The sequence below is a fragment of the Pan troglodytes genome, chromosome 17 (genome assembly GCF_028858775.2).
Source record: "Pan troglodytes isolate AG18354 chromosome 17, NHGRI_mPanTro3-v2.0_pri, whole genome shotgun sequence".
Classification (NCBI taxonomy): Eukaryota; Metazoa; Chordata; class Mammalia; order Primates; family Hominidae; genus Pan; species Pan troglodytes.
Window position 1 is genome coordinate 33963326 of NC_072415.2, and position 20851 is coordinate 33984176.

Sequence of the window (20851 nt, forward strand, 5' to 3'; positions counted from 1 at the left end):
ATTCCTGAATTATTCCTGACTTATTCCTGACTTATTCCTGAGTCAGTGCTTCCTTCCATCTCTGTTTTGTATTTAATTCAAATCTTTCTCCGCTATCTATGCTAGGATAAAAATAATCAGCCCAGGCCGGGCACGGTGGCCCATGCCTGTAATCCTAGTCCTTTGGGAGGCTGAGAGGGGCAGATCGCCTAAAGCCAGGACTTCGAGACCAGCCAGGTCAGCATGGTGAAACCCCGTCTTTACCAAAAATACAAAAATTAGCCAGGCGTGGTAGTGGGCGCCTATAATCTCAGCTACTCAGCAGGCTGAGGCGGGAGAGTGGCTTGAACTCAGGAGGCAGAGGTTGCAGTGACCTGAGATCCAACCACTGCACTCCAGCCTGGGTGACAGAGCGAGAGTCTGTTTCCAAAAAAAGCCCAAATTTTTACTCTAAACGATGTCAATATCACATCCCATAGAATTTGACAGTGAGTTTTCTGAAGTGTATATCTCACCCACCCTTCCTCCCACGGTTTAAATGGCAAGTCTCAGTTTATACAATTACTTAGTGATGCACCTGATAACAGAATATTTTTTATGGAGGCAGTATCATGTAAAGGAAAGTGTGTTGGATTTTGATCCACAGTTATTCCTTCTTAGCTGTATGGCTTCAGCAGGTACGTACCTCTTGATACCTTAGTTTTTTTTTTTTTTTTTTAAGACAGGGTCTCACTGTGTCATCCAGGCTGGAGTGCAGTGGCGCAGTCTCAGCTCACTGCAGCCCAGACCTCCCCGGCTCAGGTGATCCTCCCACCCCAGTCTCCCAAGTAGCTGGAATTACAGGCGTGCACCACCACACCTGGCTAATTTTTTTTATAGAGATGGGGTTTCACCGTGTTGCCTAAGCTGGTCTGGATCTCTTGGGCTCAAGTGATCCTCCCACCTCAGCCTCCCAGAGTGCTAGGATTACAGGCATAGGATTAGTCCTTGCTAATACAGGGACACTATTAGCCACCTTTGCAAGGTTGTCATAAGGATTAGAGAGCGTTACATGAAGTGCTTACCACAGCATTGGCACACATTAGGGGCTCAGGTGATGGGGGCTACTGTGATGAAAAGTGGGAATAAAATCCTTTACATTTTAGTTGCTGCAGTTCCTTACTAGAATGCCCATTTAACTGTTTTGATCCAGGAAGGTGGGGTTCTTTCACTACCAATGTGCTGAGGGAAGGTAGGGCAATGCCTAATTTCTCATTGGCTTGCTGTCTAGATCTTATAAAGTTTTGAGAATGAGTGGGCTGAGCACGGTGGCTCACACCTGTAATCCCAGCACTTTGGGAGGCTGAGGTGGGGAGATCACTTGAGGTCAGGAGTTCAAGACCAGCCTAGCCAACATGGCGAAACCCCATCTCTACTAAAAATACAAAAATCAGCCAGGCATGGTGGTGGGTGCCTGTAATCCCAGCTACTTGGGAGGCTGAGGCAGAATTGCTTGAACCCAGGGGGCAGAGGTTGCAGTGAGCCAAGATCACGCCATTGCACTCCAACCTGGATGACAGAGCAAGACTCCTTCTCAAAAAAAAAAGAAAAAAGAAAAAAAAAAAAGAATGAGTGGTAGTCACTGAGTACATAATCGAGTGGTGTTGCTTCCACTGTTTCTTATTGCACCTGTGTGTACTCTTGGAGAAGTACTGCTGTGCTTGGGTTAGCCTCACGACTGTTAGGACGTAAATTGGAGTGTCTTTCTAGAAATCTTTATGCCATTCTCTTCTGTGCTGTTTTATCGGTTATCTGACTCAAACCTAAGTGCCTTGTCAAATTCAAACTTTACATTGGAAGTATTTAAGGGAAAAATAATTTCTTAGGTTTTCAGGTTAAAGTTTTTTACGCATTTCATAGAACATGCACAGAGAATGATCGCCATATCAGAGGCTCGTGGCTTAAATATGGGTCATAGAGCTCAGTACTTTAGGGTCATGTGCTAAAAATATTTCTTTCATAGGTTGGTGCAGCATGATAGAGCTCAATTTCAAGGACGCATTTGGTTCCTTTGAGAGGCTAAAAAATGAGTCCAGGTGGTCCCAGTGCTATTATGCCTACTTGACTGCAGGTGAGTCGCCCATGGTCCCTCAGTGTGCCTCTCTCTGTCGTGAATTAGCTCGCCTGACGTGGGCAGATGGGAGAATGATGGCAAGAGGAAGCAAAAGTTGTACCCCTCCACAGCCTTCCCCAGCATGTTAATGTTTTGTGCAACCAAGTAAATAGTGCTAGAATACTGTGTTCACTGACCCAGGTGAACACCCAGAAATTCAGTAGTGCCCAGGGTGCCCCTTCACCACACGCTTCCCCTCTGGGCCTGGCTTGGTCCTGTTTTGTGTCTTGGAAATGCATATTGTGAGGTCTTCCCAGTTACTGTACATTTTGCCCTAAATTGCCTTAACCTGTCTCTATCCCTTTACTTAATATGCTATGTTTTTTATTGGGATTCTGAAGAATTTTTAAGAATTGAACAGTCTTTTCAGTGTGTTAATTTTTTTTTTTTTTTTGAGTCTGGGTCTTGCTCTTTTTGCCAGGTTGAAGTGCAGTGGCCTGATCACAGCTCACTATAGCCTCAACCTCCCAGGCTCAAGTGATCCTCCTGCCTCAGCCTCCAGAGTAGCTGGGACTACAGGCATGTCCTACCACGCCCAGCCAATTTTTTAAAAAAAATTTGTAGCAACAAGGTCTTGCTATGGTGCCCAGGCTAATCTCTAACTCCTGGCCTCAAGTGATCCTCCTGCCTCAGCCTCCCAAAGCACTGGGATTATAGGCATGAGCCTCAGAGCCTGATCTGTGCTAGTATTTTTGTTTGGTTCGTGCCCTGGTTACAAAGTTGCATAGGTCTGAGTCATCTGCTCCAACCTTGTTTTACCTCATAACCCTATTATATTTACAGTATAATATTTTAGATGCAAGGTATTTACATTGCATATCGTTATTAACACCTGTATTCTGTTTTGAATAAGTGTTTTTTTGCCCATGTATGAGGAGATAGAGATGTGCTGCCACCTCGTGGCCAAAGTAGTTGTCTGCATCCTTCAATACCTAAAAGGCCACGTGATTCAGAGTTGTAGAGGTGTGGAATTGAAGAAAGCCAAGCGGTTGTACATTTTCTGCCTCTAAGCAACTTCATGTAAGCCTTTTCTGGGTTATGTAATGAACTCTCCTCTTGCAGCCACATGAGTGGTTCTTTTACTTAAAATTCAAGACTAATCCAAACATTATTTTCAATACCTTCTTATTCTTAACGTTCAGATTTAATGACCATCTTCCACTTTCATTCTGCCCTCTTAACTGATCTATATAAAATAAGATAGAATTGATTAACATTGGCCAATAAGGATATTCTGGATATCTTAAATTCCCTATAAAATTGCATCGGTCCATTAGCAAATGGACCCCAAAAGTCAGTGCAAAGCCCTCTTTTGTCCATATTCCGCATTGCAATCCCTGTTGACAGGCATGTTCTCATGGCTCTGTCCCTTATGTTTGAATAAGCTTATTTTTCATATACTGGATAATATGCTGTGTCTCACACTTAAAGGATTGTTGTATAGGATTTGAAGACATCTCAGATGAAAGTAGCAGCTATTTGTTGAGTGACTCAGTGTGTTTAATACGTTGAAGAGTGGATGAATCCAGATTGAATAGCCCAGAAAAGAGAGGCCTGCACACAACTCCGCAGCCGTTAGGTGTAATTGGGCCGCACAGTCGATGGTGGACAGCTATTTATTTTTTCATCTTTGTTGAGTTTCAAATACATAAATGTACAGTGTGGCTGTATAGAGGAACATTAATCCCCCCCCCCCAATATTTGGCAATCCCAGAACCATACCAATCATAGCAGAGGATAAGCATGAAAGATTCTGATCTCTGTTTCTGCATTGGGATTTTGTAGAGAGGATAAGATGTGGGTGAATAGCTCCACTACAAAGAGTATATGAGGCAAGGCCAAGGCAGGCAGATCACGAGGTCAAGAGATCAAGACCATCCTGGTCAACATGGTGAAACCCCATCTCTACTAAAAATACAAAAATAAGCCAGCCGTGGTGGCGCACACCTGTAGTCCCAGCTGCTTGGGAGACTGAGGCAGGTGAATCACTTGAACCCGGGAGGCAGAGGTTGCAGTGAGCTGAGATCGCTCCACTGCACTCCAGCCTGGCAACAGAGTGAGACTCTGTCTCAAAAACAAAAGAGTACACGAGGCAGGGAAGGAGCACCGTTACACCGTCCTGCAGGAGCTGCCATTTGGGCTGGCCATGAGCTAGAGGGCATGGGCATTCAGGGACCCCAAACACTGCCACCAGGGCTTAGCTCTCTAGCATGTTAATGTTTTGTGTGACTATGTCAATAGTTTTGTACTTTTAAAAATTGTGATAAAATATGTAGCATCATTTACCATTTTAACTTTTTTAGGTGTATGTGTCAGTAACTCCAGATAACGCTCAGATTGTTTTGCAAACATCACCAGCATCCATCTCTGGAACTTCTTCATCATCCCAAACTCTACCCATTAAACAGGAACTCCCCATTCACTTTTTCCCCAAGACCCTGGTTACCACGCTTCTACGTCCCGTCTCTATGAATTTAAGTATTCTACCTACCTTGTGTATAAGTGAAATATATTTGTCCTTCTGTGTCTGGCTTATTTCATTTAGCATAATGTCTTCAAGGTTCATCCGTGTTGTAACATGTGTCAGGATCTCCTTCCTTTTTTCAGGCTGAATAATATTCCATTGTATGTATATGGCACATTGTTCATCCATTCATTCATTGATGGACATTTGGGTTGTTTCCAATCTTTTAGCTATTGTGTGGAGTGCTTACCTGGAACATTGGTATACAGATATCTGTTCCAGTCCTTGCTTTCAGTACTTTTGGGTAGATACCTAGAAGTAGATTTGCGTGATCATATACCTCTACTATTCCTGCAACTTTTCTGTAAGTTTGAAATTATATCAAAATTATAAGTTACCAAAAAACATTAGAATATAACATATGGGATTGTGTATATTTAGTCTTATTGGAAGAGTCAGTCATCCTAAGCTCTGTTTAGGCCTCATATTTTAGGATAATCCAGAGACTCCCATGACTTTAAACATCTGCATCTTTTAAAGCAACTATCTGGCTGGGGGCGGTGGCTCACCCCTGTAATCCCAGTACTTTGGGAGGCTGAGGCGTGTGGATCACCTGAGGTCGGGAGTTCGAGACCAGCCCAACCAACAACCAACATGGAGAAACTCCATCTCTACTAAAAATAAAAAATTAGCCGGGTATGGTGGTGCATGCCTGTAATCCCAGCTACTCGGGAGACTGAGGCAGAAGAATTGCTTGAACCCAGGAGGCAGAAGTTGCAGTGAGCCAAGATCGCGCCATTGCACTCTGGCCTGGGCAACAAGAGCAAAACTCTGTCAAAAAAAAAAAAATCTATCTATAATTTTACTGCAAGAGAAATAGGTGGTGTTCGTTCTTCAGGGTCTGAGGTATGGATGTTATAGACCTTTGGGGTGGTTCAGATACCGTTGCTGTTTATGACTGGCTTTAATTATGTGATTGTATAAGAATGTTCTCAATGATCTGAGGAAGACCTCAACCTAGGGACAGCAGAAATATATACTTTTTCATTGATTTACTGTGTGACCTTAGGCAATGCTCAGCTTTTCCAGACCTTTGCATCCTCTGATCTAAAAATAATGGGATTGGTTGCACAATACAGCCACTGAGCTTCATTCTGGTTTGGAAATGTTACAGCTGCAATTGATAAGGTCATTTTGGATTGGTGCACACTCCTCCATCTGGACCAGAGATGCCCCAGTGACTGGGAAAGGAGTTGTCCCTTCCTTTGCATATTCAGCCTCATCACTCTTAATCCCAGTAGGAGGAACCTGCCATCTTTCCCATTGTCTTTGCGTCCTCAGCTCTCTCCAAGCCTCAATTCTTGGACCCTTGGGCTCTGCCGATGGTAGCCTATCCTGGTACGTGCACGCCTGGGATAGGTGACTGCTTGACCATGCCCAAATGCAAGTACGGGACCAACCTACTTTTAGGGGTGCTCAGGTAACGAAGGGGGAACTAGCCAGGCACAGTGGCTCACACCTGTAATCCCAGCACTTTGGGAGGCTGAGGCAGGCATATCACGAGTACGAGAGGCCAATATGGTGAAACCCCATCTCTATTAAAAACACAAAAATTAGCTGGGCATGGTGGCTTGTGCCTGTAGTCCCAGCTACTCAGGAGGCTGAGGCAGGAGAATTGCTTGAACCCGGGAGGCGGAGGTTGCAGTGAGCCGAGATCACGCCACTGCACTCCTGCCTGGTGACAGAGCAAGACTCCATCTCAAAAAAAAAAAAAAAGAAGAGGGAACTAGCAAGTCAACTTTAGTGCATTCCAACTGGGGAGTGAAAAACCACATGTGATCTAACAAAATTGAATAGAAATGGATTCCGCAACATCAGAGTTGGGAGGAAAGGATGGAGTTGTGGTAAAGTTTCAAGCAGGTAGTGGGGCTGCAGCCAGTGCAAAGTTTGCATAAGGGACAGAGAAGACCCAGCAAAGGGAGGATCATTAAATCTTTGGGGCCTGAGGTGAGAAGAAGGTGTGCACATGATCATGATCAAAATCTCACTCATTCCTCAAGACTCCGCTCGACTTCTCCTAGCTCCTTACAGCGTCTGGTCACTCCAGAGAGAAATGATCCCTTCTCTTTCTGAGCCTTCTGAAAACCACTTTGGTTCTCCTACCCTGACTACTCCTATCACTACATACAGTGCAGCTTGTGGGACCCTATGTGCGTGTGTGAGCATGTGTGATCTTTTCAATTGTAATTTCAGTTTCTTTAGGGTTCAAGCACATGTGTTTCTTCTTCACATTGTTGCTGGTGGCTTATAGGTAGTAGGCAGCCAAGGAACTTGGACAGGACAGATTGATGACTTCCTAGGACAGAGAACTCCTTCTACCACGAAGCTTTCATGATCCTCGGGGCTCTTCATTGTTCTTTCCTGGGTTCCTATTTATTCCACTTTCTGAGTATGTGAGCCCTAACTAGGTTGTACACTGTGACAGTAGCTAAGGATTTTGTTATGTGAAAAACTGTCTCCCCAACAAGAGGACAAGGACCATGGCTTTCCCCAGGTCCCCCAAAAGCTCTGGGAACACAGGAACCTGGAAAACAGTTGAAGGACTGCAGGACGGTGCAGTCCTTTGTGGAATAGTCTTTTTTTTTTTTTTTTTTTTTTCTGAGACAGAGTCTCATTCTGTCGCCCAGGCTGGAGTGCAGTGGTGCGATCTCGGCTCATTGCAACCTCTGCCTCCTAAGTTCAAGCGATTCTCCTGCCTTAGCCTCCCAAGTAGCTGGGATTACAGGCATGTGCCACCATGCCTGGCTTATTTTTGTGTTTTTAGCAGAGATGGGGTTTCGCCATGTTGGCCAGGCTGGTCTCGAATTCCTGACCTCAGGTGATCCACTCGCCTCAGCCTTCCAAACTGCTGGGATTACTGGCATGAACCACCATGTCCAGCCCATTGTGGAATAGTCTTTAAACATACTTGCTCCTGCTTTTTTTTTTTTTTTTCAAGTATCATCACTTCAGGTATCCCTTATGGCATTTTCCCTGACTTGTACTTAAGAAATATAATTATGGTTTCTTACAGTTTGTCAGGGAGCCACTGGTGATGTGGATGGGGCACAGATTGTCTTTAAAGAAGTTCAGAAACTCTTCAAAAGGAAAAACAATCAGATTGAACAGTTCTCGGTGAAAAAGGTATGTTGGAGCCTATTGATCTGGTGTATTACTTATGATGGGCATTTGTAACCAACACTGCCTTGGCAAGCTTTAGGAAATTATATTCAAGGCTGCCTATTTACTTGCCACATAAAGTGCAGTTCACCGCCATGCAGAGGATTCTCTCCATGATTGTACATCTGCTCTGAATAGAAGATTCTTGCCTTGCTGCAAATAATGAAAGCAGATTTAAAAAAAAATCGATTAGCTCTTCAGATACAGGGCCTCAAAAAATTGGGTTAAGACTCAGAATGGTTCCCCTTCATGGAAATCTTTAGCAAAAGGTGAAAGATGTATATGATCTGAAGGGTAACTGGAGTATAGTTTTTTAAAAAATTTTAATGAATGGAAACATTATACATTCTGCAGAGCTAACGAACACACCTCTAGAGAGAAAGGATCTGTCTAAAGAATTGGGTGGTTTTGGAAGAATACAAATTGGCAGGACCTAGTGAGAAATGCAGGCTGTCTGGGGTTGAGAATAGAGAACACATCACATTTTGATGTAATAAAAAGCAAATGTGTGTGTCACAGTGTCACAGTTGCCAGCAGAAAGGCCCAAGACTGTAGAGACAGTATTCCTAATGTATTCTGTACTTCTGTGAATACAATGTTGCCGTATTACCTTGAGTTACGTAGTGTCTTATATCCTGAATTATCAGTTATTTTAGTTTTATATGTTTTTATTGAATGAACATTTAATGAAGCTTTTGAGTATAAGTTTGATTATAATGTACAGCAGAGAGCACTGGCACTCAGTAGAAAATTTTAAAATCAAGAGAACTGTGACTAAAAGGCATCTAGTCTTAGTTCCTTAGGTGTGTGTAAGCCCGTTGAATTATTAGCTGTCACCAAGCTTTATAAATTCCGTTGCTCTAAATGCATGTAAATCTAGCTTCATCCCCAAGTTTTCAGAATATACACTGCGTCTTTTTTTTGTTTTTGTTTTTGAGACAGAGTTTTGCTCTCATTGCCCAGGCTGGAGTGCAATGGCGTAATCTTGGCTCACCGCAACCTCCGCCTCCCAGGTTCAAGCAATTCTTCTGCCTCAGCCTCCCGAGTAGCTGGGATTACAGGCATGTGCCACCATACCCGGCTAATTTTGTATTTTTAGTAGAGACGGGGTTTCTCCATGCTAGTCAGGCTGGTCTCAAACTCCTGACCTCAGGTGATCTGCCTGCCTTGGCCTCCCAAAGTGCTGGGATTACAGGCGTGAGCCACCATGCCTGGCCCTACCCTGCATTTTGATAGTGGGTTCAGTTGAATAATGAATGAAAGGCATAATTTCCAGTCTGTCAAAAATTGAAAGCAACATTTTTTATAGAGAGAAGAATTGTTATTCTTAGCTTTGAAGGAGAGGGTCATTCACATTGATGATGAACTGTGTGCTTTTAAAGTGTCTGAGGTATATTTTTTATTTGAATTTGTTTTTGAAAAATGTAGCCTGTTTATTCTAACTCCTTGCAGGCAGAGCGATTTCGGAAGCAAACCCCAACCAAAGCACTCTGTGTGTTGGCGTCTATCGAAGTGTTGTACTTGTGGAAAGCTCTTCCAAACTGTTCCTTCCCCAACCTGCAGAGGATGAGTCAAGGTAAAAAATTAAAAAAAACCCAAAACTGCCTACTGGACACACTGGCTTCTTCTGTCAGTGCTGCATTCTTCAGTTTCCCGTTTATTCCATGTTTATCTCATCGGAGTCAAGGAGAGTACACATCTCTCCTTCTTAGATAGAGGGTGTCCTGATGAAGAAAATCCTGTCACTTAGGTGATGGGAGGAGGAGGCAGCACTGCTGTGGACAGATATGCTTGCCTTAAACATGTGCTGCTTTTGTTATAAATGTTATTAATTCTGTAGCTGTGGGAGTTGCTGGAAGCATACATTTTTTCTCCCCGAGAGTACTTTGTTTCATTTAGGTGTGATTCACATAAGTAAAAAGATACTAAAGTGTGGCCTGGTGGGGTGGTTCACCCCTGTAATCCCAGCAGTTTGAAAGGCTGAGGCAGGCAGATGGCTTGAGCCAAGAATTTGAGACCAGCCTGGGCAACATGGTGAAACCCTGTCTCTACTAAAAATACAAAAATTATCTGGGCGGGGTGGTGTGCACCTATAGTCCCAGCTACTTGGGAGACTGAGGTGGGAAGATCACTTGAGCCCAGGATATCGAGGCTGCAGTGAGCTTTGATCATGCCCCACCACTACAGTCTAAATGACAAGAGGGAGATCCTGGCTACAAAAGAAAAAGGGGAAAAAAAGAAATATGTTCTTCTTCATATATGTGCTGCATTTTCCCAAGAAACTTAGTATTGACAGTGTAGACATAATATTCCAGAAATAGTTTATAAGCCACTGTAGAAAATTTTTCAGATTTTTCTCCAGTTACTCTTGTTTTTGACCAAATATAGCATGATCCATTGAGCCACATATTTTTATCATCAGATTTCCTGCAAATCCCTTTTGCCTATTTCTTTAAAAAAAAAAAAAAAAAAAAGGCCTTCCTCAAATGTGAAAACAAAACATTGCCAGTTGCCAATGTTGCTATTCTGGAGATCAAAGGAACAAAACTCCATAAGAAGTTTTGTACAGTGGCCCTGTAATTCCAGTAGATGTGTAACCCTCCCAAGGAGGAACTAGCAAGGAAACAGAATATTCTTGGATGTGTTAAATTCTGCTATGTTCTTTTTAATTTTTTTTTTTTTTTAGTTTTTAGAGACAGGTCTCATTCTGTTGCCCAGGCTGGGTGCACTGATGTGTTCATAACTCACTGCAGCCTCAAACTCCTGGGCTCAAGTGGTCCTTTCACCTCAGTCTCCTGAGTAGCTGGGATTACAGGCATGTGCTACTGCACCTGGCTACTGTATTTATTTTTAAAGGAGTTGCATAATTCAAAACCCCTCCCTTCCTATTGAAGCAAGTATAGAACATCTATAAATGTCTAACTCAAAGGAACAATGAAGAATATTAAGTATTTTTTTAATACACAAGTACAGGATCACATATTTAGAGATAAAATACAAATGCAAATATAAGGTAGGCAGTAATTAACATTCACAAGAACAATTACCAGTTAAGTGAGATTTGACAAAATATTCTCTGAACCCCTTTCCAGGTATCAAATGAAAAAACTAACAACAAAGATATGTGCCTGGAAGGGAAGACAGACAGTATCTGAAGTGAGCATGAGATAATTCTCTAATATCTTTGCTAAATTTAACCCAGTTCTCAGGTCTATTAATTAGATTATATCATTCCTCAATGGTAAGCAGTAATGGTACAAACTGATCCAACCACATACAGTACAATGAAGATCTTTGTAGAGAAAGTTATGTTCCAGAAAACAGCAGTAGTGGCAATGTAGATCATAAGCATTTATTAAACTCTGCATCATGCCCTCCCAGTTTTGTGCATTTAGCTTATCAGAGTCCCCATCCATAGCTCCCTGTACCAGCAGAACTAGTGAGAGTCCTATATCCTTGTCTTGTTGTTTCATCCATAACCTTTCCCCACCCACCTGCCCTTCTCCACTGGATTCTTCCTTTGTGTTGTTTTTTGTTGTTGTTTGTGTTTTGTGTTTTTGAGACAGGGTCATGCTCTGTCGCCCAGGCTGGAGTGTAGTGCACAATCATGGCTCACTGCAACCTCTGCCTCCCTGGCTCAAGCGATCCTCCAACCTCAGCCTCCTGAGTAGCTGGGACTACAGGGGGTATGCCACTACACCCAGCTATTAAAAAAAAATCGTAGAGATGGGGTCTTGCCATGTTGCCTAGGTTGGTGTTTAACTCCTAGGCTCAAGTGATCCTCCCGCTTTGGTCTTCCAAAGTGGGGGGATTACGAGCATGAGCCACCATGCCCAGCTACATTGTAAACATGTTTGTTTTCTAGGCGCTGCAGGCAGAGTGATCCTATTAAAACCTAATCATGTTGTGTCACTCTGCTTCCCAGAATCCTCTGTGGTCTCTTATCTCATTCAGAATAAAAGCCCAAGTCCATTCAGCAGCAGGCAGTGCTCCCAGTCTGTAACCCTCGAGGCCATTGTCCCTCCCTGCTCTTCTCCCTCGCTCAGCATGGTCCTCCTCCCTGCTCTCGGACACACCTGGCCCCTGTGCCTTTGCACTTGCTCTTCTCTCTGAGAAGGAATTTTTTGTTTGTTTTGTCGTTGTATTCTAAGCACCTAGAATTGCCTGGCAAATAGTAGGCTCTCAATAAATATTGAATGAATGAATTAGTGTAATGAATGAATGAATGAACAAGTGAGTGAACTGCATTAAGGTTTCCTTAATGTTGCTGCCTTAAAAGTCTCTGAGTTCTTTTTCGTATGAGCGTATTCCTGGCCTGGCTTTCTGGGGCAACTCCTGCTTCTACAAGATCAGCTTCTATTCTTCACATTTACCTCTTCCTCTCACCTTCAAGTTACTTGTTCTGTAACTTCAGTTCTCTCTATCTATATATAATATTATATAAAATATAAATATGTATATATAAAATAGTAAGATATATATCTTATTGAATCTCAGTATCTTTATTAGTCTTTGGAAATAATGGTGTTACTTCCTTTCTTCCTCATCAGCTCCATCATGTTTCCATTCTGCATCTTTCTCATTTTCTTGGAAAACTCCCGTAACATTCTCTAACCTGTGTGTCCATCCCCCACAGCTTGCTGTTGAAGTGGAAGGGTCAGTTCTGATCCTCTCCCACTGACTAGTACAGTACCTCATACAAACATGGAAAGGTGCCTATGGTATGGCAATTTAATGTGAAGTCATTTTTAACAAATTAACATAACTTCTTTTATTAAGAGCAGTTTTAGGTTCATATCAGGAGGCAGAAACATGAACTGAAACATTTACCTCACTCTTCATGATATTGAAGGAATTAAGTGAATGCATTTGCTTACTGCTCTGTTCACTCCCCTTCTTTTTAAGCTTGCCATGAAGTGGATGACTCATCTGTTGTTGGATTAAAGTATTTGCTTCTTGGTGCCATACACAAATGTCTAGGAAACTCAGAAGATGCTGTTCAGGTAAACTGTTAATGTTGTCAGGGCTAAAGAAAATAAGTCACGAACACCTACGTATATGCTTGTGAATAAGAAAAATGAAAAAGCACTGAACAAAACCGAACCTCCCACTATAAACTTTATCCAATTGATTTGATTAATGCCATCTTCTCAGATGGTAGAAGTTGATGATGGTTAATACTAGTTTTTAATTAACTTCATATTCTTAGAATGCTTCTTTATATATGGCCTCCTTTTCTGGCACTAGTATTTATCAAGATGACAGCCTCCACTGGAGAGAGGAGGACATGAGGAGGCAGTTTTGAAGGAGCGGAGTGAAGCCTCATTGTTAGACAAGAACAAAAATGATCAGACATGTCAGTGTGCATTCAGTTTTCTCTCTTTATAACTGCGGATTATTGATGCAGCCCTGGGGGTCAAGCGAGAGAGTTGTTTTTTTCTTTGATTGCTTGTTTTGAAGAAGTATATATCAGTGTTACTTTGACTACTCTTTGAAAGAATCAGGGTACAGTGGCCGGGCACGGTGGCTCACACCTGTAATCCCAGCACTTTGGGAGGCCAAGGTGGATGGATCACTTGAGGTCAGGAGTTTGAGACCAGCTGGGCCAACATGGTGGAACCCCGTCTCTACTGAAAATACAAAAATTAGCCAGGTGTGGTGGCGTGCACCTGTAATCCCAGCTACTCGGGAGGCTGAGGCATGAGAATTGCTTGAACCCAGGAGGCAGAGGTTGCAGCGAGCTCAGATCATACCACTTGTACTCCAGCCTGGGCGACAGAGCGAGACTCCATCTCAAAAAAAAAGAATTAATGTACAGTAATAGGAGACTTTTGGCTTTTAAATCCTAGAGGATAATGTCCTTGTAAGTTTAATCTTTCAGTATGGGCTTATGATAGTTATTACAGCCCTAAATAGCTTATTTTAGATCAAATGCTTATGTGCCAGCAAGATACAGTCAAGACGCATGTCGAGATCGTAGTTACCTTGTGTGTTTTCTGTTTTAAATATTAAAATGGGATGTTTAGACTCTTAGATGCAGATAAAAGATGTTCTCAGTGATAAAATCAATAGAGGCTAATATGTCCCCTGGAAAAATAGTAGCACAAATTAGGCAGTCCAATATATTCTGAGGAATGCACATCAGGCAGCATGTAAAGGACTTCTAAGATGTAGATAGGAAGGAATGAAGATGAGGAAAGAAGAGAAAATCTGATCTAGAAAACAGAGTATGAGTCCCCCTTCCCGCCCCCTCTTGAAGATTATAATAAGCCTTATGCTAAGTAGGAAAATGAATTCATCCAATAACATTTGCATTCCTTTCAGTACTTCCAGCGAGCTGTTAAAGATGAATTGTGTCGTCAGAATAACTTATATGTTCAGCCGTATGCCTGTTATGAACTTGGCTGTCTTCTATTAGACAAACCAGAGGTAAGATCTTATATATATAATATAATATATATTTTTAATGATGTTCAACAAAAATATGGAAATGAGCAAGCACAAAGCACCCTTCATTTAAAACAAACTGATTGAACACAGTGTTCTTCATTTTGTTTTCCTTGGTTTTACTTAGAATGAATCCAAGAAGTTAGTAATACTACCTTATTATCTTTAAGGAGGTAATTTCTTCCCTAGCATTCAAATTACAGTCATACATCTCTTAATGACATGCTGAGAAATGCGTTGTTAGGCGATTCCTTCCTTGTGCAAACGTCGTAGAGTACTTACACAGACCTAGGTGGTATGACCTACTACACAACCAGGCTGTATCTATAGCCTATTGCTTCTGTGCTATAATTGTGTACAGCATGTTACTGTATTGAATACTGTAGGCAACCGTAACACAATGGTAAGTATTTGCGTATCTAAATATAGAAAATGTATAGTAAAAATACAGTTTTTAAAAGTTAAAATATGGCCAGGCTCAGTGGCTCATGCCTGTAATCCCAGCAGTTTGGGAGGCTGAGGTGGGAGTATCACTTGAGCCCAGAAGTTCAAAACCAACCTGGGCAACAAAGTGAAACCTCATCTCTGAAAAAAAAAAAAAAAAAATCAAAAAACATGGTCAGGCGTGGCAGCATGTGCCTGTAGTCCCAGTTAACCTGGGGGGCTGAGGTGAGAGGCTCTCTGGAGCTTGAGGTTGCAGTGAGCCATGATTGTGCCACTGCACTCCAGCCTGAGCAACAGAGCAAGACCCTGTCTCAAAAAAAAAAAAAAAAAGTTTATAGCTATATATAACTTACTGATTCAGATAAAACCTTTTGATAATCATTAATTTTAAGGTTGTTTAGTAAGATTTTAACCTAAGATATTATATCTTAGAGGTTGCCTTTTATAGACTATGAAAAATTATTTATCAAGTGATTATATATCAAGTAATGTCCTCATGTAAATGAGTAAACATCTTTATATTAAAAAATATTGGGGCTGGGCGCAGTGGCTCATACCTGTAATCCCAGCACTTTGGGAGGCCAAGGTGGGTGGATCGCTTGAGGTTTGAGACCAACCTGGCCAACAGAGCTAAATCCCGTCTCTACTAAAAATACAAAAATTAGCTGGGCATAGTGGCAGGTGCCTGTAATCCCAGGTACTCAGGAGGCTAAGGCAGGAGAATTGCTTGAACACGGGAGGCAGAGGTTGCAGTGAGCCAAGATCATGCCACTGCACACCGCACTCCAGCCTGGACAACAGAGTGAAACTCCATCTCAAAAAAAAAAAAAAAAAAAGAATATTGGAGTCATTATACTTGAATGAACAGTTGACTCATTGCTATGTCTACGGTGAATTGTTTTAATTAACATAGCCTCCTATTATACCATTTTCTGCCTGCGTATATATAAACACAGATTTTATGGGATAATATGTTTTTCTTATAGACTGTAGGAAGAGGCAGAGCTCTACTTCTTCAAGCAAAGGTAAATATCCTGAATCTACCTTTCTCCAGTGGCCCTTCTTATCCCATACACTGTATACCTGAGTCTGAATTCAAGAAAGTTTGTGCAATGATGTTCTGGTTGGTAATATTTCTGGAAAGGAAAAATGACAACCAATTGAATCAGTGAGCTCTTGAGTTTTAAGGGACATTACAAGATCATAAGGAACTCCGATGAAATTGTTCATCCTGCTTTAGAAACACTCTTAGTCTTTGGGTGGGAAGATAACTTTTGATTTTATAACTATGTCCCTGAATTAAGAATTTCTAATAGCAACTTATATTGAGCACAACATAAGACTACTTTTTCAAGAATAACTTGAGGAAAATTGTCCAAAGAGAACCTTATTGACATTCAGTTGACGTTTTTAAAAATGAATACAAAGTTTGAGGTTTGAGTAATATGAAAATCAAGTGGATGGGAAACCTTTACTGGGAGTGTAGAGATTTTACTTTGGGAAATGCAAAATTGAGTGTGCTTTATACCACAGTACCCTGTGCAAGCTTAGCTAACAGAGTGCATAAATATCTTTCTTTGATCTTACAGGAGGATTTCTCTGGCTACGACTTTGAAAACAGATTGCATGTCCGCATCCATGCTGCTCTGGCCTCTCTGAGGGAATTGGTTCCTCAGTGACAGACCCGGAACACCTGCTCCGTCCCTCCCCACCCAGGGTCCGCACTTTAAAATAAAAGCAGAGGACAAAGCTCTTGTGAAGATGGGCTTTTCTTCTGAAAACCACCTGTGCCAGGGACACATTTTCCCAGTTAAGCTGACATATTAAAGATCTCCTCTTTTAAACATGTAGCTAAAAAGTAATAATGATGTTGAGGAGGATGATGATGGTAATAATAACTAACCACCTGGGGAGAGGGTTAAGTGACCTTGCTCAAACGTTTTAGTTTTGTGATTTATTATTTTTAAAATAAAATCAAACGGAACATCCAACCCAAGATCCTGTAGGAACACCTACCTTAAGCACATATCTGAATGGGTAACATGACGAGGTACCTGTAAAATTATTAACAATATCATGACATAGCATTTATATTTGTGTTTTGAAAAAATACAAGTGCTTTCTAGTGTTTTACTTTATCCTCAAAATACTCCAGTGAATAACATAGCACAGATATTCTTAACCCCACTTTGCAGACAGTGAAACTCAGGCACAAAAAGGCAAATTGACTTATCCCAATTAATTATTCCTGTTATCAGCAGAACAATGAATAGAAAGCAGATCTCCTGACCACCAACTGACTGTTCTTTTATTGTAAAAAGAATTCATGTTAATAGGCCAGAATTCCATGTTTTACTTATTAAAAGAACAAAATCTTCAGCTGAAGTTATGTCACCAGAAATAGTTATCTCCAGATTGTCTACAGAATGTTTCAAAGCGATGGACACTCTTTTTCCTTTGAAAGCCAACCAAGTAAGAGCAAATCTTAATAGAAGATAATTTTACAACTAAAAGTGTGACTCTTTTGCTAATCTATTAGCCTAGTCTATAGATTAGACAAACAGTATCTACATTTTAGGAGTTTACCTTTCTTTGTGAAAATTGTCGAATTACCAACTTTTGGAAATCTTTTGACACATTACTTGAAAAGGTTATTCGTGAATGAACATAGATTTTGGCCTCAAAATATTTGCTGGTGGAACATTTGCTGGGCTACACAGTGCCAGGATTTAATCATTTTCCCCTTAGCTCAGGTTATTTAGATATTATAAAAGGAATTCAAAGTTATTTTTTTATTCTTCATTGCTAATTTTTGTCATTTAATTTACCTCCATGCCCGGTACTGCAAACCTGTGGTTCTGAAGAATCTAAATACCTCAGTCACTTTTAAGAATCTCTGCCATAATTTGGCTGAATGTTTAAGGTTAGATTTTTAAAGAAATTTTTATTGAGCTAAAGGATATCATTTTAGGGTATCGTTTATTTACAAATTCTTTTGGCTGAAACATGATCTCATATTAATATTTTAATATTTTTTTCAAAATAAAACAGAAAAGCAAGTAGAATGTTGGCAAATTTAATCCGATTTGACCTTGTTTTGAGGGAATAGTCATAATTTCTTTGAAAGAAGTTATTTCTCACTGATTTTGGCTAAACTGTATTCATATTTCTTCATCTCTGTTCCTGACCACTTTTCAGTAGACTGTTTCCAAAATGTTTATTCACCTTGACTTTCTCCCTGATGTGAATTCGGTGTGGGTTTTAGATAATAGTAAGAGAGAAGAGATTGGTCTCCTATATTCAGTGAATGAGAAGGGAACTTTTTTCTGAAGAGCAAAATTGGTGTCCAAAAATATTGGACATCTGTTTTTTTTTTTTTTTTTGAGACGGAGTCTCGCTCTGTCACCCAGGCTGGAGTGCAGTGGCGTGATCTTGGCTCACTGCAACCTCTGCCTCCTGGGTTCACACCATTCTCCTGCCTCAGCCTCCCAAGTAGCTGGGACTACAGGCGCCTGCAACCACACCCGGCTAATGTTTTTTTGTATTTTTAGTAGAGATGGGGTTTCACCATGTTAGCCAGGATTGTCTCCATCTCCTGACCTCGTGATCCACCCGCCTCGGCCTCCCAAAGAGCTGGGATTACTGGCGTGAGCCACCGTGCCCGGCCTGGACATCTGGTTTTAACTAGATGGAAGGGAAGAACATTATGAATCTTTAAGATATGGCTGTTGCCGTTTTTCTCTCTTCTTAACATGCAGCATAGGTGACAAGCTTTTCTGTCATCATCATGGAGCATTCTGAATCATGACATTTTTGTTTGAGAGTTCATTCTTGAATTTTCAGTTCAAAATATTGTTTGAACTATTATTCCACATTCAAAGATTATATAAGGTCCTGTGCTTTTGAATCTTTTTCAAAAAATTTATTTCTGCCTGCTTAAAAAAAAAACTTTTATTTCCCCACAGAGAGTTCAGGACTTCAGATTAGTTTGTGTTCAGCTCACTTAACTGGATAGACAATTTTGCGTTTTGCAACACCATCCTGTAGGTTTTCTTTACTAGTCAAAGTGTAGGTCTTTTTAAAAATTTTAATCTTTATTTTTATTTTTATTTTGAAACAGAGTCTCACTCTGTTGCCCAGGCTGGAGTGCAGTGGTGTGATCTGTGCTCACTGCAACCTCTGTCGCCCGGGTTTAAGCGATTCTTCTGCCTGAGCCTCCCAAGTAGCTGGGATTACGGGTTCCTGCCACCGCGCCTGGCCAATTTTTGCAGTTTTAGTAGAGGCAGGGTTTCACCACCTTGGCCAGGCTGGTCTTGAACTCCTGACCTCATGATCCACCCACCTTGTCCTCTCAAAATGCTTACAGGCATGTACCACTGTGACCGGCCAGGTCTTTTTTTTTTTTTTTAAAAAAAAGGCTTGGTACAGATGGCGCCTGTGGTAAATCTGTGTTAACATGGTGGTAGACCATGGAGAATGGGTAGATGGGGCTTCTAGACTCCAAAACAACAAAACCACAGTGTGAGTACACTGTCCCATTAGGTTGACTGAAGTCTGAGTACATTTTCTGGCCTGCGTGCTGTGACTCATCCAACCTGTGAACTGATTGTGATCTGCTTGGTAACTTGGTTTGGTGTAAACTGCTCTTAACCCTTTGCTGATGAAGAAAATAATCATATAAGTGGAACTATTTGCATCTATGTGTGCTTCTTTTTTTATGTTGTCATCACTCATTCCTTCCCCTGTCCTATTTTGGAGGCTCTCAATGGATCTTCTAACTTATAAATGTCAAATATATTTTTGTATTAGATTGTGCCTATGATGAGAGAAATCTTTAATGTATATTTTATGTATGCTGAACACATTTTTATAATTTGACACACTTGGAGGCATGGTCTAGTAATAATAATGTAATATGTACCTTGCTGGTTAATATAACTAAGATTTTGCCTTTATTGGGTTAGGTATCTTTTTTTTATTTTAGCACCTGATAGCTGTCTTCTACTGAGTAAAGAATTATAACTTTTAGATGTTACAGAAAATTAGAGTATTTATTGTCACATATTGTGTAAGTCAATTATTTACTGAATTTGCACTTTTCTGTCTCTGCCAACTAAAGTTAAAGGACAAGTCATATCTGATTTTTAAAATGAGCACATGCACATGCATGCACACACACACACACGCAGACACACACCTTTGCTGTGTAAACTTTTCCAGTGGATTTCTTCCTTAAGCAAATCATGGTGGCAAGTATTCAAATATGGTTTTCACTATGAAGATACACATTCACAAAATCATGATGTACTGTTTTGGTTTCTGCAGATGGTATATTTTGTAGAAAGAAAATTGTTAAATCGAGATCATCCAAGAAGATACATAGTCGAGGCAGATACTTTAGAAGCTAGAAGAGGAAATGCAGAAAGAGAGAAGGATAAGGGGAGCAAGAGAAAGTTGGTCCGTAACAGATAATGCTCCTTTTTCAGTAAAGTATGCAGAAATCACCAAGAGCACAATTTAACTGGCTTTCTTGTGAAAGCTAGCAAGGGGGCTGATCTCTGTCACCTAGTTGACTTGGGTATGAAATAGAAGCAACATACTTGAAACCCAGGTGACCTCTATGTAATGCCTAATTACTCCTCCCAGAGGCCAGTGGTTGTCAATTTCTGTGTTTTACATAGAGATTCTGGTTTGGTAGGTTCTAGGTAGGGCTTGGGAAGGCATTTTTAACAAGCTCCTGGGATGATTTCTTATGCAGGTGATGTGGATTAGAGAAACATTGCCCTATTCATCTTTTGTTAAGGATTTAGTAAATCTGGGAGAAGAGTCAAACACAAGCAGAATTATATAGAATTATATAGCAAGGATAAGTCATAGAGCATACATCATGGGGCCACTGAGAAAATGCTTCTAACCCACTGGCTTCCTAAAGTAGGAGATTTCTGAGATGAGTTCTAAAGGAGAAGCAGGATGCAGTCAGGTGAAAACACCTGCTGGAGCAGCATCCAAGGCCTTGGACCTAATGAGCAAAAGCACAGAGGTGACAAGCGACATGTGTGTTCAAGACTCTGGAGGGTCAAGTGGGAATCACATGGTGAGAGATGAAATACGAGAGGTATGCAGAGACCACACCCACAACCATGGAC

General features: G+C 41.1%; 1 protein-coding gene and 1 non-coding gene across 8 annotated transcripts in view; one reads left to right on the plus strand and one right to left on the minus strand.

Annotated features, from left to right (window-relative positions):
* Nucleotides 1–19660, plus strand: part of TTC39C (tetratricopeptide repeat domain 39C) — a 120628-nt gene extending 100968 nt beyond the window's left edge. For 5 of the 7 annotated variants that reach the window (XM_009433809.5, XM_016933468.4, XM_016933467.4 and 2 more), the window contains 7 exons: nt 1982–2089; nt 7669–7778; nt 9267–9390; nt 12720–12817; nt 14139–14243; nt 15692–15730; nt 16295–19660. In XM_009433809.5, coding sequence (XP_009432084.2) covers nt 1982–2089; nt 7669–7778; nt 9267–9390; nt 12720–12817; nt 14139–14243; nt 15692–15730; nt 16295–16384 — 674 coding nt within the window. In that variant the 3' untranslated portion in view covers nt 16385–19660. Of the gene's footprint in view, nt 1–1981; nt 2090–5769; nt 5994–7668; nt 7779–9266; nt 9391–12719; nt 12818–14138; nt 14244–15691; nt 15731–16294 lie in introns of all 7 variants that reach the window. The other 2 variants (XR_010152051.1, XM_016933465.4) reach the window with 2 other exon arrangements.
* LOC112206329 (U5 spliceosomal RNA) lies at nt 8006–8121 on the minus strand. Its single transcript, XR_002940552.1, has one exon. It is a non-coding gene; the product is annotated as a U5 spliceosomal RNA (small nuclear RNA).
* Nucleotides 19661–20851: the final 1191 nt, after the last annotated feature.